At 46.6% G+C, this 26,853-nt stretch overlaps 1 protein-coding gene across 2 annotated transcripts in view; it reads left to right on the top strand.

Annotated features, from left to right (window-relative positions):
- Positions 1–353: 353 nt before the first annotated feature.
- Positions 354–26,853, top strand: part of METTL22 (methyltransferase 22, Kin17 lysine) — a 176,943-nt gene continuing 150,443 nt past the window's right edge. The window contains exons 1-2 of one of the 2 annotated variants that reach the window (XM_068244652.1): positions 354–505; positions 22,153–22,294. In XM_068244652.1, coding sequence (XP_068100753.1) covers positions 22,156–22,294 — 139 coding nt within the window. In that variant the 5' untranslated portion in view covers positions 354–505; positions 22,153–22,155. The remainder of the gene's footprint in view (positions 506–22,152; positions 22,295–26,853) is intronic. The other variant, XM_068244651.1, reaches the window with a different exon arrangement.

A 26,853-nucleotide genomic window follows, 5' to 3' on the forward strand; every position in this document is an offset into this window, starting at 1 on the left:
ACCCTCTAATATTCATAGCAGTCTTTCGTTTTTGCAGAGGGCTCAGTTCTCTATCAGCTGAAACTCACATCTGTAGTGCGATGGAGGTAGCAATAATATTATGTCCTCGGTCCTCCCAGCATAAACCTGTAGTGTATAAAACAAAACAGGCAGCACATGTCTAAAAAATAGGCAGTACGTCGCTCAAATTGCACAGAAAGCAGGACACGTACTGCTGCAAATTCCACAGGTGACAAAAGTGACAAGTGAGGCTACAGTGCGCGTCTTACTGCGCATGTGCAGTACAATGCGTAAGACGCTATACGCAGCCAGCTGACGAAAGGCGACAGATGGCTGTGCTTGGGAATTCAATGCGCATGCTCTTCATTGACGGGCAGCCTTGTTCCATACAACGTGCTTGTTCAGCTTGTCACCGTCTGCCAGGGGGCGAGTCGTTGGATGGGTGCAGGCTGTATTAACTCCTGCGCGCCTGCACTCCGAGCCTACGGGGCCGAGCTGTGATCAGGTCTGGGTAGCTGTTTTAGTCCGCCTGTGTTTTATGATAACAGCACTGACACATGTAGCGCAGCAGTGTGATAGGAGAGACCTGTGTATGTTTACAGTCTGTAGTCAGAGGCGTGCTGCTAATGAGACTTATAAATCTATGGAGGAGGGTACTACGGTAGATAGCAGAGCATAATGCACAAGGGGCTCTAAGAGACATTTAACTTTTTTGTGCTACACTAGACTTATTTTAAAGTTGAATTCCAGAAATTCTGTGGGAAAACCACCCCAAGTCTTTGCACAGTTTGCATCCATGTGGCCATCCTCTAGTGGTTTTGACTGTTTTGTAAATCTGTGTACAGTCATCTGAAAAATCGTATTTATATTTTTTAGCTCTTTTTCTCCTACTGCCTAACCCTATTAGCTCCAACACAAAAAGAACCAGTAACTGGCTCCTCACTAATTTAACTCCAGCGCTGCAGTCAGAAGAGCATAGCTCCAAAAACCTCATAGATCAGCTTGTCCAGAGCCAAGATGTCTGAATTATGGGCATTTTGATGGGAATGGCAAAACATCCACTGGCCATTGACATTAATGGTCTGCCTGTGTTTCAGACATTTTTCGTTCGCAATCAAACAACCTTATGTTTTTTTTTGTGTGTGTGTGTTTTTTTTTTAAAGGGGGGGGGGGGGGGGGAGGTGTTCCCAATTACAATGTATTTCTGGGCATTCTGAAAAAACTCAACGGAAAATTGTATGCGGTAAATGTGATCACATGGAGCTGGAAACTGCAAATTCCCATGAAAACATTGGCCTCGATTCATAAAGCATTCCCGCATGCGGAAATGCTGAAAACAGCTCACTTTACTAACCACATAGCAAAATTTGTATTCATAAAGGCTTTTTCCGCAAGAAAAGCCGACATTCCCGAGAAGAACGATAAATCACCGCCTTGTGCGGTGATTATCTTAACAAAAGTAACAAAATGTCAATTCATGAAGATTAGAGGAAGCAGTATGCAGACGGGTATTACCGCTACCTCGGATGTTGCGAGAAGCGTGCGGAATACAGTGCAGTGAATGGGACTGGAGCAGTGCTTTTCAGCGCTGCTAGATTTGGGCGCAGCCGGCGCCTCCATAGACTACAATAGGAATCACTCCTATTGCAGCGCTCAGTGAGTAACGTCGTAGCCGTCAGCAGGAAGCTGAATAATTTCATTCCCCCACTATCCATGTCGGCCTGGAGGGGGAATAGTAATTAAATCGGCCCGGACTTGTGCAGAAGCAGGATCAGCCATATAACAGCTGGATCCTGCGCCCAAGTCTCCCGGCGCCGATTTCAAATGTACTCAATGGGACAGACCTCCCAAGCAGCAGCAGAGAGAACACCGCACGGAGGGACTCAGCCAGCTCCTGTGTTTCCGCAAGGCTCCCGACACCCTACCGCCTGCCTACAGCGGGAAATCTCCGCTTTGCTATCGCAACTAGCAACATTTTATGAATGCCCACCCAGAAGTCAGAAATACCGAGCGCGGAGTTTCCCCGCACTGATTTACTTCACCAAACACATTTTTATGAATCGAGGCCATTGTGACAAGTGTGCTGTCTGCCTGTATAATCTTGGAGGCAGCTGGGTCACATTTCTGGTCCAGCCCTGCACACCTTTTGGTGCCTTTTTGGTGACACGTCTGACAGTACCTTTATTTAAATGAAGTGGTTCTGGCACCAGTAAACAATGAACAGTTGTGTTTGCACCTGATATGTTTGGGCGGTGGGCCCTGGCAGAGGGTAAAGAACATTACTCCACAGCTTGAAATAGGTGGGCACAACAGCTGCGTGCATGAAATAGAGGTACAATGAAAAATGGGCACCGGGTGAAGCTGATATAAGGGTAAATGATAAATAACGTTGTGAATTGGACGCCAAATGAAAACAAAACCTAATAACAGTGGAAATTATGATAGTAAAACATTGGTAAATGTTACTACAACTATACCTAACCCTACTTTCACACAGAACCTTCCGACACCTAACCCTTCCTGCTGCCTATACATAAATCCCCTCTTCCTGACGCCTAACTCTAAAACCACCCTTCTTGATGCCTAACCCTAAAACCTCCCTTCCTGATGCCTAACTCTTAACCCCCCCCCCCCCCCCCCCCCCTTCTTGACGCCTAACCCAGTGTTTCTCGAACCTGTCCTCATAACTAGGGATGCTCATTCGGATTCCGCGGAAATGCAATTTCCGAAATTCCGATCGGAAATTGCATTTCCGCATCGGAATGCGGAAATCGGTAATGCAAGTGCGTTAGGCGGATTTCCGCTGGAATTCGCGGAAATTTCCGCCGGAAATCGCGGAAATTCCGCCCGACTTTAACATCAATTTTCTCAAAAACTATAAGGTCTTTTTGAAAACTTTTTTTTGCATCTTGTTCACAAGATTCAGTTTAATAACCCCTGAAAATTTGGTGTGTCTAGGACTTAAGGGGGCTTTGCTATTAACCACTAAAGTCGGCAGATTTTTACTGTAATGTAAAATGCTGAAAATCTGCTTCTGCCTATTTTCTGCATTTACATTACAGGAAAAATCCGCCGACTTTAACAGTTAATAGCAAAGCCCCCGTACGTCCTAGAAACACCAAATTTTCAGGGTTTATTAACCAGAATCTTCTGAACAAGATGCAAAAAAAAGTTTTCAAAAAGACTTTATAGTTTTTGAGAAAATCGATGTTAAAGTCGGGCGGAATTTCCGCGATTTCCGGCGGAAATTCCGCATTGGAATGCGGAAATTGGTAGCGGAAAGCGGAATCGGTATTTGGCAATGGCGGAATGCGGAATTACCGCGGAATCGGAAATTAGCATTTCCGACCATCCCTACTCATAACTCCCCAACGGTGCATGTTTTGCAGGCAACCTCCCCTGTGTGCAGGTGGGGTAATTAGAGTCTCAGCTAGGTGGATTCCATTTAGCCAAGACACTAATTACCCCACCTGTGCATAGGTGAGGTTGCCTGCAAAACATGCACTGTTGGGGAGTCACAAGGACAGGTTTTAGGTCTAACCCTTAAACACCTCCTCCTGGTGGCTAACCTTAAACCTCCCATCTAACCTATAATTCTCATAATGATACATTTCAAAATGACAATTTCCAAAAATGAAAAATATGTAAATTAAAAAATTATAACATTCCTATTTGCAAAAACAATACATTTCAATTTGGCCCAGCTCAATTCACTGCCTACTATTATAGCTGGAGCCCTTTAAGGCTGCTTACACACCAAGACGTTACAGGCGCAAGTTAGTGCGCCTGTAACGCTCCCCCAACGCACAGCAATGTAACACAAGTGGGCTGTTCACACAGCCCACGTTGCGTTACATGTAACGCTGCACGTTATGTGCAAAGTGCAGCATGCTACGGCGTTGGAGCGGCTATAGCCGCGTTAGACGCGTACGTTAAAAAGGGGCGCTGGGAAAAAAGGGCGCCGGGTTTTTAACGATAAGCATGGATAACGTTTAAAAATGTATTGTACTGTATTTCGTTTAAAATTAATGTTTTTTAAAGTTATAAATCATTAAATAATGTGCATTAAATCGGCAATTGTAAAAACGTTAATCTTTCGTTTAAATACTGAAACGTATAATAATGTTAAAAAAAAATAATTACTAAGTAACCCTCCCTGTACCTACCCCTAACCCCTAGACCCCCCTGTTGATGCCTAAACCTAAGACCCCCCTGTTGGTGCCTAAACCTAAGACCCCCCCTGTTGGTGCCTAAACCTAAGACCCCCCCTGTTGGTGCCTAAACCTAAGACCCCCCCTGTTGGTGCCTAAACCTAAGACCCCCCCTGTTGGTGCCTAAACCTAAGACCCCCCCTGTTGGTGCCTAAACCTAAGACCCCCCCTGTTGGTGCCTAAACCTAAGACCCCCCCTGTTGGTGCCTAAACCTAAGACCCCCCCTGTTGGTGCCTAAACCTAAGACCCCCCCTGTTGGTGCCTAAACCTAAGACCCCCCCTGTTGGTGCCTAAACCTAAGACCCCCCCTGTTGGTGCCTAAACCTAAGACCCCCCCTGTTGGTGCCTAAACCTAAGACCCCCCCTGTTGGTGCCTAAACCTAAGACCCCCCCTGTTGGTGCCTAAACCTAAGACCCCCCCTGTTGGTGCCTAAACCTAAGACCCCCCCTGTTGGTGCCTAAACCTAAGACCCCCCCTGTTGGTGCCTAAACCTAAGACCCCCCCTTTTGGTGCCTAAACCTAAGACCCCCCCTGTTGGTGCCTAAACCTAAGACCCCCCTGTTGGTGCCTAAACCTAAGACCCCCCTGTTGGTTTTTTCGTTTAAAAATAATGTAAAAAAAAATGTACTGTTTTTCGTTTAAAAATAATGTTTGAAAAAAAATATTGTACTGTTTTTCGTTTAAAAATAATATTTAAAAATGTATAAATCATTAAATAATGTGTAATCATGAGAAGCAGTAATAAAACATTAAGTCTCCGGGCGCCGCTTTTAAAACGTTATTTTTCACCGGCGCCCTTTTTTCCTATCGGGCGCCCATTAAACGATATTTATTATAGGAGTGAATGGCGGCGCCCGATTTGTCCACTAGCCTCAGGCGCCCGAATTTACTGTTTCCGCGTTAGACTGTTTGCACATGCGCAGTGGGGGGCGGAGAGGAGGCGGGGAGAGCCAGCTACAGTAGCCGCGCACATGGCTACTTAATATTCACTGCACTGGCGGCAGCTGATTGGCCGGCGGGACCACGTGATGCGGAGTGTCTCGCTCCGCATCACGTGGTCCCGCTGGCCAATCAGCGCCACTCTGGGAGACATTATAGGACTCGAGCCGCCTAACGCGGCTCACTCTACCGTCGGCTCTTGCAGCATCATACGTTGTGTTAGGTGCACGTTATGCGACCTTAACGTGCCACCTAATGCAACGTCTTGGTGTGCAAGAAGCCTTAAACAAGAAGCACAATTTTTAAAGAGGAACTTCAGTGAAAATAATGTAAAAAAAAAAGTGCTTCATTTTTACAATAATTATGTATAAATAATTGAGTAGGTTCACACTAGGTCCGGAAACGTGTCCATGGCTCCGTTTTTCAAACCTGATGAAAACTGGAGCCATGGATAGCAAGGTTAAAAATAGCAGCTGTCTTTAACCAAACAAAAAACGTATCCGTCTGCGTTTAGAGGGACCCGTTTTCAAAACCTGAACGGAAGGTCTGGATCTGCTGCATTTTCAAGGACCCGATCCTGATATATGGATCCTGATATACGCAGGGGTAGTGAAGGGCAATAGGAAAACGAAACCCCCCTCTACACAGGCCGTTTTGGACACAGAAACGGATCCGTTTTCTGTGTCCCAGCCCTGCCTGTGGGTGGGGAGGGAGCCGACATGCCTGCCTATGGGTGGGGAGGGGGTAGCAGCCAGGACCGGGGTTGCAGTGGACGGCAGGGATTTAAAAATCAATGTTATAAAGCAAGCAGCGAGCGGGGAACTTGCCTCCTTGTGCTCCACCGCACCACGCCACTTCCTGTACGCCGCCCAATGAAGTAGAGAGGGCGGCACTACAGGAAGTGATGCAGCGTGCGGTGGAACGGAAGGAAGTTCCCCGCTCGCTGATTGCTTTAAAACATTGATTTTTAAAGTATTTAAAGCAGACACTATCTGGTGGGGAAGCGGAGACCCAGGTGAGGGAGGGGGACACAACCCCCCTCCCCGCCATGGTCCTGACATCACACTGTGGGAGTGGTTTCACCACAATATCAGCCATAGAGAGCCACCTTATGATCTGTTTGTGAAAAGGAATAGATTTCTCATGTCAAAGGTGGTATCAGCTACTGATAGGGATGAAGTTCAATCCTGGGTTACGGTTTCTCTTTAATTGCTCCTTTTGTCCTGGGTGACTATGAAACTGTTTTGTTCTGAGTTTGGTAAACTGCTGAGGGCTTAGGAGCTACAGGCAATCCTGAAATTAACATGAGAATGCCAAAAAATAAATAGGCAGAGAGGTGCAAAGAATGTTGGCATATTCTCTGGATTAATAATTCAGATTTTACCATTTTATTTGGTGGTTTGACCTATGGTGTAACTTACAGTCAGGGATGAGCTCATGAGTCATTACGAGTAGCTAGCTACTTGACTTCGTGATTCTAATGAGGCGTAATTGCTTCAGGTGTGCGGCTGGGAGAGAGGGGGTTGATTACTCAGCTGCCCGCCGCCTGGCCGAAGGAGGAAGTGTGCAGTACTGAGTCGTGGGACGCATCCTATTGGATGTGTGCGAGGCTGTGTGATATGCATAGAAGCGGCTGGCGGCTTGGTAATTAACCACCTCTCTGGCAGCCGTACACCTAAAGCAATTACGCCTCATTAGAATCACGAATTGGAGTAGCTGGCTACTCGTAATGAGTCGCGAGCTCATCCCTGCTTACAGTCCCTATCACATTTGTTAACTGGGGTCTACCTGTAGTTGAAAGCCCCTGGATGCTCCAGAGGATTCCCCTGTCCTCCTCTGCCCCACCGCTGCCAGCCATGGCCACTTTTTATATTTATTTAAAAATCTGCTCTTTTTTTTGTTTTTGTTTTTTACCAAAACCGCTGTGACCCGGAACTACTTCCAGGGTCGCAACCTTATTCATAAAAGAACCAATTTATTAATGGGAAACAAAAGCATGAAAATGGCAGTGAGGAGCAGTAAAATGCATGCTAATAAAGGCATGAGGGCCACATTTAGTGTATATGTTACGGCCAGAACCCGAAGTGTGGCCACTTCTAGTTCTGGCCGGCCACTTCGGGTTCTGGCCGGCCAATGCGCGAAGTGGCCGCAGCGGCCAATGTTAGAAATGGAATGTTTCCTTTTATTATGAATGTAGTTTTCCGGCCGTCTCTGGCCAAAATGTAGCAAAACAGTTCGTTCATTAAATGAAATGAAGCTGGCGGCAATGTAGAAGGATGAAGCCGCCCGGCTTCTGCTCCGCCTCCTCTCCTCCGCCCCTGCCTCTCTCTCTTCTCCCCGATACTGGCAGCGGGGGACATGCGTGTCCCCCCCCCAGAGTCGTTCGTGGCGGCAGGCAATCCTGTCGTTCGTCCCTGCAGAGCGGGTGCTGGCAGAAGCAATGTCTGCAGCCTCCCCGCTCTGCTTTCCTGGCGCCACGAACGACTCTCGGAGACACGCGTGTCCCCGCCGGCTGCCCGAAGAAGAGAGAGAGAGAAAAGAGGCAGGGGCGGAGGAGAGGAGGCGGAGCCGCCAGCTTCATTTCATTCAATGAACGAACTGTTTTGCTACATTTTGGCCAGAGACGTCCGGAAAATTATATTAATATTAAAAGGAAACATTCCATTTCTAACATTGGCCGCTGCGCTGCGGCCACTTCGCGCATTGGCCGGCCAGAACCCGAAGTGGCTGGCCAGAACTAGAAGTGGCCACACTTCGGGTTCTGGCCGTAACATATACATACTTTCCTACATATGTATTGGCTGCTCTTGGACGTATGTCTTTTTTTTAACCTGAATAGCTATGTAACTGTATTGTGGCACACCTCAGCATGTCCCAGGTCACTCTCTGTACAGTGAGGCAGGACACAGGAAAGCGCACAGAGGGGCGGAGTTATGGAAAAGAGGGCGGAGAAGGGTGGCAACAGAGCAGACAAAGGCCTGGTGCACACCAGAGGAGTTTTTCTGAGCGTTTTGAGTTTTTAAATCTGCTGCTAATGTTATCCTATGTGTCTGTGCACACTGGAGCAATGAGGTTTTGTAAAAAAAAAAAACCATAGCATTACATTGGGAAGGGCTTTTAGAGGTTTTTATAACCTTCAGTTTGGCATAATGCACTATTTTTGTGTAATTGCTTGTACAGTCCAAACAATTGTAAGGCAGCATGAAGCGACTTACCAGGTACCATGTACAAATTCTGTTCTAAGCAATACAGGTGAAACTCGAAAAATTAGACTATTATGCAAAAGTTCATTTGTGTTAGTAATTCAGCATAAAAGGTGGAACTAAGATATGAAATAGACTCGTTGCATGCAAAGCAAGATATTTCAATCCTTATATGCGAGTCAATAGAGCAGAACGGCTGGTGAAGTAAGTTTTATTACTGGCAGAGGAGTGTAAGGATTGTGCACTAGTGATCCTGCTCTTGCCAGCTGGCTCCCTGCTGTGTCCGTGCCCCCATCCCCTGCAACATGGTGTGCTGCTTAAGACTACCTGTGTCCCCCTACTTGTGGATCGGAGCGTTCAAGCAACGTGTCAGCGGTGCAATGATCGGGGATTCTTCCTGTGTGGCAATCGCTGTGTCTCATATCTATGATGCCATCTAATGGCGTCTTGAGACACCGCTGTATCATCCTTGGTACACATCTGGCTGTGGGTAGGGGGGCAGACTTGTACTGGGGGCTCATTTGGCTACTGTTGAGGGGGCTATACTAGGTAGGGGGCTTATACACAAATAACTTTTTCCTGGTTTCTAAGGGAAAAGTAGGTACCTCTGCTTGTACGCGGGTCAGCTTATATGCGAGTATACAGGGTAATTAAAGGGGAACTGAAGAGAGAGGTATATGGAGGCTGTCATGTTTATTTCCTTTTAGGCTGCATTTCCACTTGTGCGGCGCGAATCGCCGCGGTAAAAATTCGCATGCGGATGCGAATTTCGCATGCGGGTCTATGCGAATTTTCGTGCGAATTCACATGAAAATTCGCATGGAAGACGATGTATTCGAATTTAACCATGGCAGTGCTGGTGTGCTTTTCCATTGTTTCTATGCAAATTTTCGTGCGAATTCGCACGAAAATTCGCATACCCAAACCTCATGCGAATTTCATTGTATGCGATTCGCATAGCGGTATGCGATATGCGAATTCTGATGGCTCTGCCATGCGAATTTTTTCTGCACAGAAAAACGCAAAAGAATCCTGACAAGTGGAAACAGTCCCATTCACTTGTATTGCTATGCGAATTTGCATGCGAAAAGTGCATGCGAATTCGCGATAGTGGAAATGGGCCCTTAGGCTGCTTACACACCAAGACGTTACAGGCGCACGTTAGTGCGCCTGTAACGCTCCCCCAACGCACAGCAATGTAACACAAGTGGGCTGTTCACACAGCCCACGTTGCGTTACATGTAACGCTGCACGTTCTCCGCAAAGTGCAGCATGCTACGGCGTTGGAGCGGCTATAGCCGCGTTAGACTGTTTGCACATGCGCAGTGGGGGGCGGAGAGGAGGGGGGGAGAGCCAGATACAGTAGCCGCGCACATGGCTACTTAATATTCACTGCACTGGCGGGCGCTGATTGGCCGGCGGGACCACGTGATGCGGAGTGTCTCGCTCCGCATCACGTGGACCCGCTGGCCAATCAGCGCCACTCTGGGAGACATTATAGGAATCGAGCCGCCTAACGCAGCTCACTCTACCGTCGGCTCTTGCAGCACCATACGTTGTGTTAGGTGCACATTATGCGACCTTAACGTAGCACCTAACGCAACGTCTTGGTGTGCAAGTAGCCTTAAGCAATACCAGTTGCCTGGCAGCCCTGCTGATCCTCTGCCTCCAATACTATTAGCCATAGCCCCTGAACAAGCATGCAGCAGATCAGGTGTTTCAGACTTTAAAGTCAGATCTGACAAGACTAGCTGCATGCTTGTTTCTGGTGTTATTCAGATACTACTGCAGAGAAATAGACCAGCAGGGCTGCCTGGCAATAGGTATTGATTAAAAGGAAATAAATATGGCAGCCTCCGTATACCTCTTACTTCAGTTCCCCTTTAATCCAAATCACCTGCAAAGGGTTCCTATGTCATATATTACTTTAACCTTTTAAGTTGAACTACTGAAATAATTAGACTTTTGCACAATATTCTATTTTTTCGAGTTCCACCTGTATATCGGTGTCCATCAGTTCGTTTTTCTGTTTTGAGGTTCTGTAATTGTTGTTTGATTACTGCGTGTTTAACCCCAGGATATCTCCATAGTTTTTGCATTTCTTTTGTTTTTTACCTCCCTTAAATTTTTATGAACCTATGCTTCTTGAATGCTAACTGCCCTTCTGCCTAACGGCCCTTTTCTACTATCCGCAATCCGATTAAACAAGCGGATTGACGGTGTTTTGCCAATAGCTGGTGCGCCGTGATTTACATGTGAATCGCGGTGCACTTTTTCCATTAGCACGTTTCCCCCACGAGTGCAATCGTAGTGCTGTGCGATTGTTGCTGCAATTGCGTTTCGCTCTTGACGCATTTGCGATTGCAAGTTGAAGAGGAGCCTAAATGCTTGTCTAAATCTAATTTAGTTCTTCAGTTGCTTATCAGCTTGTCATTAGTAAGTCATACCTGAGGGCTGTGGCATACAGTTGTTGCACAAGAAAACGCAAATAACCATGCAAAGGTCTCTACACCTATTGCTGAATTTCCATGACCATGGACAGTATTCAAATATTGCTATTGATGGTAGAATAAGATCAGAATCATATTTATTCACCAAGCATGACTGGGTCATGACCTAAACAGGTTAAAGAAGCAGCAGATTTAGGATAAGCAAATAACAATAGCAATGACAGTGGCAATGATAACACAATAACCATATTTGTAGCAGTAGCTCAAAGTCCTACAGTAGTGGTGGTGGTCTTAGGGGGAGAAAGGGGTGGGGGGGGCATTGAAGGACTTGAGCTTAAGGGCCCGTTTCCACTACTGTGGCGCGATTCCAACGCGGAGAACATGTGAAGGAATCCGCATGCGGATTCATTCGCGTTTGTATGCAGATTTTCCCGCTGAATCGCTCACGTTTTGCGCTATGCGATTTTAACTATGTCAATGCCGGTATGCATCGACGTGGTTTCAAACGAAAACACATGGAAAACCACAAGACTAAAACACTGGCGACTTTCCTATTAATTACTTTACCGACAAGTCACGTGCGTGTGTGCGGCGAGCGACTTCTGATGGGTCTGCGGTGCAGATTTTTTTTCTGCACAACAACCTGCACAGAATTCCAGACATATGGAAACGGCCCATTTACTATAATGGGTTATTCGAATCTGCATGCAGAAAACGCATGCAGATTTGCTGTAGTGGAAACGGGCCCTTACAGAAGAGGGGAACATTTTTTTTCCTATGCTTTGAAGTCCTGGTAGAGAGAGCTTGGAACCTCCAGCCTGATGGGAGCCGACTGAAGCAACAATGGCCTGGGTGTGAGGGACCGTTGGCAATTCACAATGCCATGGCGCACAGTCTGGTGTCGTGAATGAGGTCTGGTGGGGGAAGGGTTTCCCGATTCTCATCTCCACTGATCTGATGACCCTCTGAATTTTGTATCTGTAGCTGGCAGAGGAGCCAGCGTACCAGACCAGGATGGATGAACAAAGCACTGATTCTGTGGTGAAGGAGTAGAAGGACCTTAGAAGTTCCTGTGCCATGCTGATTTTCTTAAAGCGGAACTGTAAATTAATTTAAACCAAACAGTTTCACTTACCTGGGACTTCCCCAAGCCCCCATCAGTCGCCCTGTGCCCTCGCCGGTCCTGCCCGAGTTTCCGTTCTCCCGCGAGAGCTACTTTAATTACTGCCAACTTGCAACTGCGCCTGCGCGCCCCGGGCAATGCGACGATTTCTTTGCGTTCCCGTCCGTTATAGCTGCTCTAGTGGGTGGGATTGCGAAGAAAGCATCGCATTGCCTGGGGCGCGCAGGCGACTTGTAAGTCGGCGGTAATGAAAGTAGCTCACGCGGGAGAACGGAAGCTTGGGCAGGACCGGTGAGGGCACAGGACGGCTGCTGGGGGCTTGGGGAGCCCCAGGTACGTGAAAATGTTTAGTTTAAACGCATTTACAGTTCCGCTTTAAGTTTTTGTTGGGCCGCCTTCTGGGTTGAGTAGTTTTGGCTTTCCAGCTAAAGTCATCCAAAATGATTGTGCCCAAGAGGCAGACGCTGGATACTGTTTTGACTTCTGTGCCGTCAATGTAGATCGGGGGTGTATTGATGGTGTGCTTTCTGAAGTCCATGACCATCGCAACTGTTGTTGCGATGCAATTATATTGTTCATTGTGAGGGAATGCAACTGAGGCAGTATGAAAGGACCCTAGTAGTATGAACTTTTAAATCTAAATGTAACAAACTTCTTAAATCCAGTTCTTAGTGGATGGCTGAACTTGAGCTCCAGACAGCAGCAGCTCATTTTTGGAAAATCCTGATTGCTTTGTTCACTGCTTCGCTGCAGTGGCTGCTGAGATGACTTCATATAGCAGGAGTTGATCCTTCCTGTCCCAATGTTCAGGGACAAGAAGCTTTTCCCCACAGCTGGGGTTCCAAGAGGAGGTGGAGGTAATAGATTGGAGAAAGATATGCAGCTCGTCACTCCCACTCCAACACTCATTTGCTTTAAACGTTTTAGTACCTATACATTAGGCCATTGGCCAAGCGACAATTGTCCTCCAAGCTCCATTAGGGTGCCCTTTGCAAATTTACCTCCCATCACCCCAAGCCAGCTCCTCAGAACTCCCCTTGACCCGGGGACCTTGCAGAGATTTACAACAGTAGCGTGACTTGTCTGCCTTTTGCATGCGCCTCCATTAGTCCACAGGCTCCCTTCCTTATCCTTGCAGAGACGCCTCTGCTCCGTGACCGGGCGGCATGGTATTATATAATGTCATGGGCCGGGTTACTGAAAAAACGCGGCCAGCAAGAACGAAGATGGGAGTGCCTGGACTAATGGAGGAGTGCGCTAGCCGGTATAGGTGAGTCGCTCCATTGCCAGAAAACTCTGCAGGAGCGTGGGGAGCACAATAACAGTAATAACAGCACAGTATCTCATAATCCCACTCACCTCCTTACAGCATTGTCCAGTGTGATTTTGGGGTGTCAGGGCGTATCTTTTCATGAGGTGGCCAGGAGGGGGCGTGAAAACCCTAGCTATGCATCTGCAAACATCAGTGTAATTGCAGCTTTGCTATTGGGCTTTTTAATACATCCCTGCATAGCCCTTACATGACCATTTTAGCAAGCTTGACTCTCCTCGAGTGTTCTCATGGATTTTTGTGATTAATAACATTATTCTCCTGTACCATGGTAATGCAAGTGTCTGTGCTTTCCAATATTGTTTTAAACTATCCCTGAATGGAACATTACCCTGCAACCATCTGGACCCTGTCTGCCTCCGCTTTGCTGTTAATAAGTAATGTATGTCAGGAAGCTCAGCTTTTATGTGAGGATGTCTTTTTATCTGGAACTGCATCTGCACATATATGGAAGCTGTTCAGGGTTTGTAAACTTTTCATTCATGTGATCAGTGTAACTTAATACAAACCCAACCCCTCCTTAAATTACTGTATTAACAGTTTATCTGTGGATCTCAATGTTACTATTTATTACAGCCTATAGGCCAGTATGTATGCATGTTATGGGGCTCATTAGATTCTAGAATCCTACTTTGATGAGATTTTCATGCATATACAGTAGAGTGCTGGTTATCCAGAACTCAACTAACCAGCACTGTCAACCAACCAGCACAGATTTCTGGCAGTACTCATTGGGGGCACAGGACAATTTCTTAGGCTGTTTGTGGGCTCCGCCATGCTTAAAGGGACTCGGCTGTAAATTTTAAAAACTTTTATACAGACCTGGGGCTTCCACCAGACCCATCTGCTCCAATCGCTCCCACGCCGCCGTCCACCGCTGCCCGCAACTTTGGGAACCGGGGCCTTGAACTTTCGTCATAAGAGAAGTGCGTGCGGCCTCTACGTATCTATCCAGCAGCTGCTGGAGAGATACACAGAGCGAAGCTGTGGGCAACGGAGGACGGCAACGTGGGAGCGAATGGAGCAGATGGGGTTGGAGGAAGCCCCAGGTATGTTTAAAACATCTTTTTTTAATTTACAGCTCTGGTACACTTTAAAGTAAACTTGTAAGGGCCTGTTTCCACTACACGCAGATTGGATGCAGAAACGCTGACTCCAATGAACGCCTATGAGCCTGTTTCCACTAAACGTGATTTGCAGATTTCTGCATCACGTATAGTTTCTCATAGCCACATCCAGAAATCTGGATGCAAAACTAGTGGAAATAGGCCCTTAGGGAAAAAAGTGCCCCTGGATCCTAAAATCCTAATGAAGATTCCCCCGTCTCCCTCCCTCAGCCCGATCCAGTGCTGGCAACCCAGAGCAGAAGCGGACAACAATAGTTACTTCTGCCTGCAGGTTGCAGTAAGGGCCCTTTTCCATTCATAAGTGATGCGAAAGCGGCTACCTCGCCGCATCACTTTCGCATCTCCAGATGCGTAAGTATATGGAGGGGGCGGATGCAGCTGCGCGAGAATCTGCTGCGTACTACAGATTCTCGGATCACTCCGCACGCAATGCACGGGATGGAAACTGTTCCATTGCCGCGCATTGGCCTTGTAGCCCTTTCCTGACTTGTGAGCAGCCACAATGCACAGCCGCAGGTCCTCACTGAGCTCCTTTGTCTTAAGGTGCGTACACACATGCGACTATAGTCGTTTGTAACGATCGTTCCCCGATCGTTACAAAAAATGAACCACCGACTATTAAGGCAAACGACGAACGAGCCAAATCGCTACAAAAGAAGGTTCTGTCTCGGTGGATTTTCACCAACGACGATCGTTTGCAAAAGTAGTACATCGTTGGAAACGGTCGTTCGTACTAGGCTTGACATGCGCATTTCACAATTTCTCCGTGAAACTTCTCATTTTTATGCGCAGGCGCAATAGTTGCTTTATGTGATGTAACGTTCGTTCTAACGTTCAGATCGTTACACACCTTTTAAAACTAACTTTACTTAGGTCGTTCTTTTATCAATTAAAAGTTCGTTTGTCGTTCTCAACGAACGATCGTTGTCGCATGTGTGTACGTGGCATTAGCCATGACTGTCCACAAACCAACTGCAGAGAGCTGCTGTTTTTAACCTGATGTGTTGATTTAAACAGCTTTTCCCAGTTAATCAGGGTAATTGGGATGCTTTAGAACAGCTTGGACTATTTGGAATGGCATACAACTTTGCACAGACTGTGACAGTTTGTGAAGTGTATGGATAATTTTGGACTGGACACTTTTTGCTAAAATATAAATAAAAGCTGAGAATTTTTATTTTCACAATAATGCCTCTTGTACATAGTCTTATATTTTGGGAGACACCTATGTAATTTCCTGTCAAAAAAATTACTGGTTGAATAAAAGTAAGTCAAAATTTGCCAGGGGTATGACATGGGCAGCACTGTACATTCGAGCATTTTAAAGGGGAGAAAGTCTTACGCAGCTACATGAATACTAATCCACATGACAGCTGCTTCGTGTCCGCAGATGCTTGGTCACATGCAGTATGTTCCTCCTTAACATGTATGCTGTTAGACACGGGCAAACATGCACACTTTAAAGAGGAACTGTACTGAAAACTAATGTAATTAATTAAATACATTTTTACAAAATTACTTTATAAATTAAGTCAGTGTTTGCCCATTGTAACAAAAAAAATAAAATAAAAAAAATTGTCATCCTTTTCTCTCCCTGATTTACATTCTGAAATGTACCACTGGTGGTGACCTCTTGACTGCTGGCAGGTGCAGCTCTGCAAAATGTTTTGTAGACGTTGTGTTCTGAAGCCAGTTGAAATAATACCCGGTCTCCCAGAATGTTCTTGGAGAATTCCGCATAGCTAAACAGCCTAACCTCTCTGGGAGGACAGGGTTGCATATCAATGTACAGCAATATCTAGCTATAGGAAGTGTTTCTAATGCTGAAACCAGGATCATTAATGTGAATCCTGAGTAATCTACTACATTCTACTATATGTCACTATGGTGCCTATTAATGTATTCCCCCATTATAAAAGACTGCTTCTGAATCATGCAAAGTAGACAAATCATGTCTGCAGCATTTTTTCGGACATTGCATTCAAATATCCATTGTCATGCATTGGTGCCGCAGGGGATCTACAGTGGGATGCGAAAGTTTGGGGAAACCTTGTTAACCACCTTAGCGGTATGGACGAGCTCAGCTCGATCATTACCACCAGAGGGTGCCGCTCAGGCCCTGCTGGGCCGATTTTGATGAAATAAAAAGCAGCACACGCAGCCGGCACTTTGCCAGCCGCGTGTGCTGCCTGATCGCCGCCGCTCTGCGGCGATCCGCCGCGAGCAGCGGCGAAAGAGGGTCCCCCCAGCCGCCCGAGCCCTGCGCAGCCGGAACAAATAGTTCCGGCCAGCGCTAAGGGCTGGATCGGAGGCGGCTAACGTCAGGACGTCGGCTGACGTCCATAACGTCACTCCGCTCGTCGCCATAGCGACGAGGAAAGCCAAACAAGGAAGGCTGCTCATTGCAGCCTTCCTTGTTAGTTCTGCTTGGCGGAGGCGATCGGAAGAACGCCTCCGGAGCGCCCTCTAGTGGGCTTTCATGCAGCCAACTTTCAGTTGGCTGCATGAAATATTTTTTTTTTTAATTAAAAAAAAAACCCTCCCGCAGCCGCCCTGGCGATCTCAATAGAGAGGTGGTTAATCGTCAAGATTTTCCTGTATAAATCCTTGGTTGTTGCGATAAAAAATGTCAATTAAATAAATCATATAGGAGACACACACAGTGATATTTGAGAAGTAAAATTAAGTTTATTGGATTTACAGAGTGTGCATTAATTGTTTAAACAAAATTAGGCAGGTGCATAAATGTGGGCACTGTTGTCATTGTATTGATTCCAAAACCTTTAGAACTAATTATTGGAACTCAAATTGGCTTGGTAAGCTCAGTGCAGGGCTGTGGAGTCGGAGCAATTTAGGGTACCTGGAGTCAGAGTTGGGAAAAAATGCTCCGACTCCTAATGAATTTACACTGTAATTAAAATAGAAAACATGATAAAATGTTCTATTTCTCAGATAATAGTCATCATAAATCATTTATATATACAGTAATAGCTGTGCTTAGTCCACAAAAATGAAATAAACCAAATAAAAAAAAAAGTTACTTGTGCTGCAGTCCCCATATTTTTAAAGTCAGATATACGTATCTGATTGTGACTGTACTGTATATATGATGTGTACACTAGAATCTCTTATATATGTTACGGCCAGAACCCGAAGTTTGGCCACTTCACGTTGTGGTTGGCCACTTCGGGTTCTGGCCGGTCAACGTGCGAAGTGGCCGCGGCGCTGCGGCCAATGTCCGAAATGAGCCAAATCCTGGCGGCTCCAATCATTTTCCCGGGCACTGGCTCTGCTCCCTGCTATCGGCTTTCAGTCAGCCGGAGACACACGAGTCCCCTGCCCCCCCCCCCGAGTCCTTCGTGGCTGCAGGAAAGCAGAGCGGGGAGCACTGCAGACACTGCTTCTGTCAGCACCCGCTCTGCAGGGACGAACAAATTCCTGCTTTCCTGCCTCTGCCTTCCTGCAGCCATGAACGACTCTGGGGGGAACGCATGTGTCCCCCGGCTGTCAGAAGCCAATGGCGGGGGGCAGAGCCAGCGCCGGGGAAAATGATCGGAGCTACCAGGATTTGGGTCATTTCGGACATTGGTCGAAGCGCCACGGCGCCAAACTTCGGGTTCTGGCCGTAACATATATACTAAATAACATCTATGCTGTAAGAATATACCCTGATGTGTAGCTGTGTCACTAATAGAGATGGTCAATGAGATGTTAATAATTCTGCATTGATGCTGGTTTATGCAAATTTATGCACTCCCTTTGCTCATGAAATAATTTGATATGTTCTTAAAATTTGGTTTGGTGACTACGAATTAAAGGGTACCTGAGACGGATGATGAGAAAAGTTTTATACATACCTGGGGCATCCTGCAGCCCCCTTCAGGCTAATCAGTCCCTCGCTGTCCTCCTCCTCCACCTGGATCTTCTGCTATGAGTCCTGGTAATTTAGGCAGTCAGCGCAGTCTGGACACGTGCCGCTTCCACAGCCAGGAGCATTCTGCACCTGCGCAATAGTGCTGTAAAGGTGTAGTACGCTCCCAGCGGCGGAGTGTGTGCAAGCACACGATGCCCAACTGGCTCAAGTACCTGGGCCCATAGCAGAAGATCCAGGTGGCGGAGGAGGACAGCGAGGGACTAATTAGCCTGAAGGGGGCTGAAGGAAGCCCCAGGTATGTATAAAACTTTAATTTCATCTGTCTGAGGTTTACTATGTTACACAGTAGTACTATACTCTACATATGCACTCCCCACAGAGCTGCAGGAAATCCACTGAGAATGTTGTACACAGAGGTGTTGTCTATCACCCATAAACCTGATTCAGATTGTACATGAAGAATGTGTAATAGAGGAAGAATAGAATGTTGCCTGGGGCCTGATAGATGTTCTTTGTTTCTGTCTGTACCTTCTACAAGTACTCTTACCAAGGACAGGTTTTAGTCTATGGCTAAAAGTGTTGGAGGCAGAAGATCAGCCAAATAGCAAGGTAACTGGTATTGTTTAAAAGGGAATAAATATGGCAGCCTCAATATCCCTCTCACTTCAGTCGTCTTTTTTAAAATTCCTAAGCGTTGGCAGTTAAGAGATGCATTTTATGTTACATACTTTCAATCAACAAGATGGTAATATGCAAATTAGAGGAGTCTGAGTTGGAGTCGGTGAAATCCTAAAATGAGGAGTCGGAGTCGGTGGATTTTTGTACCGACTCCACAGCCCTGGCTTAGTGACCCCTGACCTACATACACAGTTGAATCTAATTATGAGAGAGTATTTAAGGGGGTCAGTTGTAAGTTCCCCTCCTCTTTTAACTTTTCTCTGAAGAAAAATGTAGCATGTAGCAACATGGGGGTCTCAAAACAACTCTCAAATGACCTGAAGACAAAGATTTTCACCATCATGGTTTAGGGGAAGGATACAGAAATCTGTCTCAGAGATTTTATCTTTCTGTTTCCACGGTTAGGAACATATTGAGGAAATGGAAGACCACAGGCTCCGTTCAAGTTAAGGCTTGAAGTGACAGACCAAGAAAAATCTCAGACAGAAGCGACGAATGGTGAGAACAGTCAGTCAACCCACAGACCAGCACCAAAGTCCTACAACAACATCTTGCTGCAGATGGAGTCACTGTGCATTGTTCAACCATTCAGCGCACTTTACACAAGGAGATGCTGTATGTGAGAGTGATGCAAAGGGAGCCTTTTCTCCTCCCACAGTACAAACAGAGCCACTCGTGGTATGCTTAAGCACATTTGAACAAGCCAGCTTCATTTTGGAATAAGGTGCTGTGGACTGATGAAACTAAAATTGAGTTATTTGGGCATAACAAGGGGCCGTATGCATGGAGGAAAAAGAACACTGCATTCCAAGAAAAACACCTGCTACCTACAGTAAAATATGGCAGTGGTTCCATCATGCTGTGGGGCTGTGTGGCCAGTGCAGGGACTGGGAATCTTGTCAAAGTTGAGGGAAGCATGGATTCCATTCAGTATCAGCAGATTCTGGAGCCCAATCTCCAGGAATCGGTGACAAAGCTGCGCCAGGGCTGGATCTTTCAACAAGACAACAGCCCTAAACACTGTTCAAAATCCACTAAGTCATTCATGCAGAGGAACAAGTACAACGTTCTGGAATGGCCATTTCAGTCCCCAAACCTGAATATAATTGAAAATCTGTGGTGTGAGTTAAAGAGAGCTGTCCATGCTCGGAAGCCATCAAACCTGAATGAACTAGAGATGTTTTGTAAAGAGGAATGGTCCAAAATACCTTCAACCCAGAATCCAGACTCTCATTGCAACCTACAGGAAGCGTTTAGACTGAGGCTGTAGTTTCTGCAAAAGGAGGATCTACTAAATATTGATTTTATTTCTTTTTTGTGGTGCCCAAATGTATGCACCTGCCCAATTTTATTTAAATGGTTATTGCACACTTTCTGTAAATCCAATGAACTTAATTTCACTTCTCAAATATCACTGTGTGTGTCTCCTATATGATATATTTAAGACATTTTTTTTTTTTCCGTAACAACCAACGATTTATACAGGAAAATCATGACGATTAACAAGGTTGCCCAAACTTTCGCATCCCACTGTAAATGCAAATTCACAGGGTGCAGCGTCCTCTTCAGAGACAGATGTGACACATAAGTTCCAAACGCTTTAAAGCTCCTAGCACAGCTTCAAGTCCAAGTGTAAATCAGTTAACCGCTAAGAATTGGACTACAAGATTCAGTCCCGGTTATCCAGGCCACTACCAACTGACAGTCTCAACTAACTGGCTGTTAATGGGGGAGCCATCAGGGCGTGCCTCTCTCCCGGTCTCTAATGCTGAGCAGCGCACAGCGGAAACAACTTGCCAGAGATCCAGGTGCTAGTTCTCTTCACTCTTACAGTTGCTCTTCTGCATTCTCTGTAGGCTTCCAATGTGTGTTTTCTGACCTGTGTTGGGTCACGTGATGCAGCAGGAGCCATGAAGAAGATGCAGTAAAACAGCTGGCAGCTGCACGAAGTAAAGAGGACTGGAGCACAAAGCTCTCACAAGAGGCATGCAATGCACAGTGGAAACGTAGCCTGTGATTCTGTGTAGCCTTGCTTCCTCAGGCAATAAAAATGGGGAGCATACAACAGTGTAAGGTTCAGTGCACGCCAGACATAGGCGCCTGCTGTGCACTGAACTTTAAACTGTTGTATGCTCCCCCATTTTTATTGCCCAAGGAAGCAGGGTTATGCCTGCGGAATGCGTTGCAACTTATTGTGGAGTATGCCAATAAATCGTATGTTTATATAATTGACAGTTTCTAGTGTCTGCTTATAGGAGGTAAGTCCACCACTGCCTTTCAAGCATTTTTTTCTATTTTAAGGATTGTTTTTACTCTTCTGGTACCTCTGTTCATCTTGCATGTATCCCTATGGGAGCATTTTCACTGCAGTGTTTGCGATTTGTAAAAATTGCAAAGTTGCTGCTTGCAGCATTTTAGGGGCAATCACGATGCAGTTTTTGTTCCCATGAAGGAATATTACTGAAAAGTCACATTGCTAAATTGCAATCTCAATTGCTAGGCGATTGCGATAGCGCTTTGCGATCCCAGTATGAGCCTAGCCTTAAGGTAGCCATACTTCTAGCGATGTATGGGCAGATTCGACCAAGAGACACATCTCTCTCTAATCGAATCTGATAAGAGAGAGATCTGTCAGCTGCCCATACACCACAGGTCGATTCTCGGATCAATTTCAGTCTGTCCACCTCGCCGCCCTGACGCTGTGCCCCCCTAATGAAAAATGTCCCCGGGCACAGTTCAAGGTATACATTACCTTTCCGCCATCTCCACTAGTCTCTGCAGGCTCCAAACGCACTCAGCGCATCATACACGTGCGCCACATGGTTGCCTATTAACGTGGCCTCGTGTTTGATGTCTGACATCATACGCGCGCCCCTTACTAGGAAACCATGTGGGGCACACGTGTATGGTGAGTGGAGTGCACCCATAGCCTACGGGGAGAAGTGGAGGCAGCGGAAAGGTATCACAGTCAGTTGGGCATGCACTTGACGGCACCAATTTTCATCCGATTCGATTACTAATCAAATCGGATGGTCAAACGGCCGCCAAGGCACCTGATGTATGGCCACCTTAGTCATGTACTGCTCAGTTTTGCAGAAAAAGTTGAAATCAAATACGTGGGTTTTAAAATGCTGGAATGAAAGATACATGATATAGCTGTGTGAACTCTCTTGGGGATATCTTATTTGACGTTTCAGCCTTCACATTCCTCACAGGAAATGAAACATGCTGACCTCGGAGAAGAGGCAGGGATGGAAGTGATTACCTTTACAAAAGACACAGTTCTGTCTGATATCCATCTTCACATCCCACATAAAAGGCATCTTATGGTCAGACTAAACAGAGTAGGACAGCCAGGTAAGTGTCTAATAAAAAGCAATTTCTCTGCAATCCCAGAACATTTCCAGCGTCTCCTTTTCCTCCAGTGTCTCTCACAGAGACTCTCTTACGCTTCCCAGGGAAGATCATAGCTTTTGCTTTCTTTAGACATTTTGTAGCAGACGTGCAGCGCATGATAAAGCACCTAATGCATGCCTTGAGTTAGCCCATGGTTTAGTGTAATACCTGGCCTTTTTGTTTAATACAGCATGCTATTAATATTGCTTTGATTTATGCAGAGGTATGTAGTTGATGGATAAAATGTTTCTGTTAAAAAAATGTAATAGAAAAGGTTTTCATACAAAATAATATACGATAATCCTAGTCAACCTCTGTCTGACTCGTCCAGTTTTTAAGCAGCATGTATTCATATTTATTTTTTTATTATTATTATTATAACTGATGTTTATGCAGAGTCTTGTTTTCTTAATGTAGGAATATATGCAATATCCCATCTTTTAGTTGTACAATGGTGGTGTAATGATTTTGCTGACACCTTTATTGTGAATCTGTAAAAGGAAAAAAAACACAAAAGCAGCCCTAATGGGTACTTACCTCTGGAGGGGTAACCTCTGGATCCTAATGAGGCTTCCCCCGTCCTCTTCACCTTCCGTTATCCAGCGCTGGCAGCACCCGAAAAAATCATCAAGAAAAAAAATTAAGCTTGTCTGCTGTGGTGCAGGCGCAGTAGCGGCTGCAATATTTACCTACTGCGCTCCTGCGCTGGTGCACTAGTGGCTTTCCAGGGGGCTCTGGCAGAAATTGCCAAGTCCATTCGGGTGCACTCTACTGTGCAGACGCGAGTCGTCTGCACAAATGAGCGGCCCGATCGGGCTCGGCTATTTCTACCGGAGCCCATTGGAAAGGTACATGTATACATGCTTGTCTCTGGATCCCAGAGGATGAAGAGGACTGGGGAAGCCTCATTTGGATCCAGAAGCTTCCCCGCCCTTCCCCACCACCCCTGAGGTAAGTACCCCCCCAGGGGCTTTTTTTTTTTTTTTTAAGATTCTCTTAAGGACCAGCTAACGTCAGCAGGTCTTAAGTGGGTTACCATGGAAACGGCCTTTCCATGTCAGTTCACGGAGGTGTCTCCGTGAACAGCCGGAGAGCCGCCGATTGCGGCTCGCCGGCAAAATGTAAACATGCGGGGAAGAAATCCCCGCTGTTTACGTCATACGGCGATGCCGTACAACAGATCGGCGATCCCCGGCCTCTGATTGGCCGGGGATCGCCGTCATTTAATAGGCTGAAGCCTATCCTACAATGCGCAGGACGGACATCCGTCCTGCGCTGCTCACAGGGGGAGAGGGAGAGAGCGCCGAAAACGCTGCGGAGGGGGGCTTTGAAGAGCCGCCCCCCCGCAAAGCGCAGCAAGCCGGCGGCGATCAGACCCCCCCAGGAGGACATCCCCCTAGTGGGGAAAAAAGGAGGGAAGTCTGATCGCCCTGGCTATTTCCTGATCGGTGCTGCGGGCTGGAGAGTCCACGCAGCACCGATCAGAAGAAAATCCCCTGGTCCTTAAGTGGTTAAAGAAAACCTGTAACAAAAATACCTCCCATGGGGGGTACTCCCCTTGGGTGGGGGAAGCCTCCGGTTCCTTTTGAGGCTTCCCCCGTCCTCCTCGGTCCCACGGCGGCGGCGATAAAGCTCCCCGTACAGCGGGGATGTAAATATTTACCTTCCCGCCTCCAGCGCAGGCGCAGTATCGGCTCTCCACTCGGAGATGGCCAGAAATAGCCGATCGCTCTACTGCGCAGGCGCAAGTCTCTTGCTCCTGCGCAGTACAGCGGACACGACAGAGATCGGCTATTTCCGCCTATCTCTGTGCAGAGAGTCGCAACGGCGCCCCCACTGGAGCCAGGGAATGTAGATATAGCAAGGCTTTTCGAGGGAGGATTGCCGGACACTTAGGGGGAGCCAGCGCTGGTTTGCCTGCAGCTACAGGGGAGGGGGTAGCCTCATTGGGACCCCGAGGCTTCCCCCTCCCTAGGCAAGTACTCCCCAGGGGAACTTTTTTTTTTTTTTTGTACAGGTTCTCTTTAAATGGAACCTTAAAGTGAACCTCCGGACTAAAAATCTACTCAGCAGAACTGAAAAGGCTTGGTGTTTCTTTAACAGTTTCACAGCATCAGAACTTTGTTTTTCTTACCAAAGCATCGGTTTTAGCTGCATTTTTAGCTAAGCTCCACCCATCAAAGAAAAAAACCCAGGCTTTTTTTCCCTGATGCTGTGCAGAGCATGATGGGATTTCCTATGTTGTTGTTCACGTTGCCTAGTAACTGGGAGAGGTGCTCAGGACAGTTGGAACTGTGTCTCATGCTCCCTGTCACCTCCTTTCAACCAAAAAGATGGCTGCCATCATGAAATCAAACATTTGCCTGTTCATTTAAAACAGTGTGGGTAAGAGGATTATATTACCTATCTATTATAATTAAAGAGGAACTGTAACGACAAAACGGCCCCTGGGGGGTACTCACCTCGGGTGGGGGAAGCCTCCGGATCCTAATGAGGCTTCCCACGCCGTCCTCCATCCGTCAGGGGTCTCACTGTAGCCCTCCGTGCAGCGGTGACGTAATATCTACCTTCCTGGCTCCTGCGCAGGCGCTCTGACGGCTGTCGGCGCCGAAGTAGGCGGAAATACCCGATCTCCGTCGGGTCTGCTCTACTGCGCAGGCGCAAGTTTCCGGCGCCTGCGCAGTAGAGCGGACCCGACGGAGATCGGGTATTTCCGTCTATTTCCGTGCCGAAAGTCGCCACAGCGCCCCCGCTGGAGCCAGCAAAGGTAAATATTGAACTGACAGTCGGCACAGTCGCCGGCTGTTCGGAGGGCTGCGGCGAGACCCCCGTGGGACAGAGGACGGCGTGGGAAGCCTCATTAGGATCCGGAGGCTTCCCCCACCCGAGGTGAGTACCCCCCAGGGGATCTTTTTGATGTTACAGTGTCTCTTTAACATAACTAATGTAACTTAATGACAGTATGTATGTTTAGGCTGGCGTTCCTCTTTAACTTAGAGGAATATGGATGTTTCCTTTTAAACAATACCAGTTGCTTGGCAGTCCTGCTGATCTCTTTGACTATAGTGGTGGCTGAATCACACCTGAAACAAGCATGCAGCTAATCCAGTCTGACTTCAGTCAGAGCACCTGATCTGCATGCTTGGTGGGAGGCTGTGGCTAAAAGTATTAGAGACACAGGATCAGCAGGAGAGTCAGGCAACTGGTATTATTTTAAAAGGAAAAATCCATATCCTTCTCAGTTTAAGTTCCCTTTAAAGCAAACCTGTGGTGATAAAACACTTTGTAAAGTTAGATACTTACTCAGTAGAGGGAGCCCTGTGGAGGATCTGGAGTCTTCTCTGATCCTTATCCACCCACCATGAAAGCAGGGAATTTGTATGCCCACGGCCAGCTGGTAATTTTGAGTGCCGCTTAGACCGCAATGTTAGAGCAAACCTGTAACGTTAGATACGTGTGTGTGTGTGTGTGTGTGTGTGTGTGTGTGTGTGTGTGTATATTCATTTTCGTAACATATCCTATAATAGTTGGGGTCACAGGCTGCGGTCATGGCAGGTTGCTGGCAAAAGTAGCTCGCCATGTTAAGTAAAGAGGAGAGCAGTTATAGGAGTAGTAAAACAGGCTGCGGTCACATAGGAAAGTAGCTGCGGTTGGCTAGCAAGACAAGTGCAGCAATGGTGGCCGGGCACTTGAATATGGAGGTCTTTTATGAGCACCTAGATTTGCATATGTCCGCTCGAAGCCTAATGTGCTGGCACACAAACCTAGTTGCATGATTAAGGGCACATAAGCGTTGATAGAGGTGCTTGTGTGCAGAGGACCATTCGGCATTGTGCAAAAGGGCTGTAATAAGTGTATTTGAATCTTTGCAGTGAAATAAGGGAAACATTTTGGTTAAATTATTTGTAATAATATTACAGTAGAAGTTAAATAATGTTATGCATTAAATGTAAATGGCAAGATCTTAAAACTGAACAGGCTAGTCATAAGGCCTAAAAATGTCCACATTTATAATCTGTGAGTACAGTGCTTGTCATTAAAGAGAATCTGTACTCTAAAATTCTTACAATAAAAGGCATACCATTCTATTCATTATGTTCTCCTGGGCCCCTCTGTGCTGTTTCTGCCACTCCCTGCTGCAATCCTGGCTTGTAATTGCCAGTTTTAGGCAGTGTTTACAAACAAGACATGGCTGCTAACCAGCATGTGATAGGCTGAGAGTAGCTCAGTCTGCGACTCACACAGCGACTGCAGGGGGCCTGGAGAGGGTGTGTATAGCTTCTATCCTATCACAAGCAGATTAGCACATTCCAGCCTGAGTGCCTGAGCCCGACAAAGCCATCAGCGGAAAGAAGATTAGATTACAGAGATAATACAGCCACTGTGCAACTGGGAAAGGGTGCATTAAGACAGAACACATTAGAACAGCTATAGAAACTTATAGGATAGAAGAAATAAGGATGAAAATTTTGTTAGAGTCTCTTTAAGCAAGCTTGAAGGGGGCTGTTAGAGAAACTGGA

The sequence above is a fragment of the Hyperolius riggenbachi genome, chromosome 7 (assembly GCF_040937935.1).
Source record: "Hyperolius riggenbachi isolate aHypRig1 chromosome 7, aHypRig1.pri, whole genome shotgun sequence".
NCBI classification, from domain to species: Eukaryota; Metazoa; Chordata; class Amphibia; order Anura; family Hyperoliidae; genus Hyperolius; species Hyperolius riggenbachi.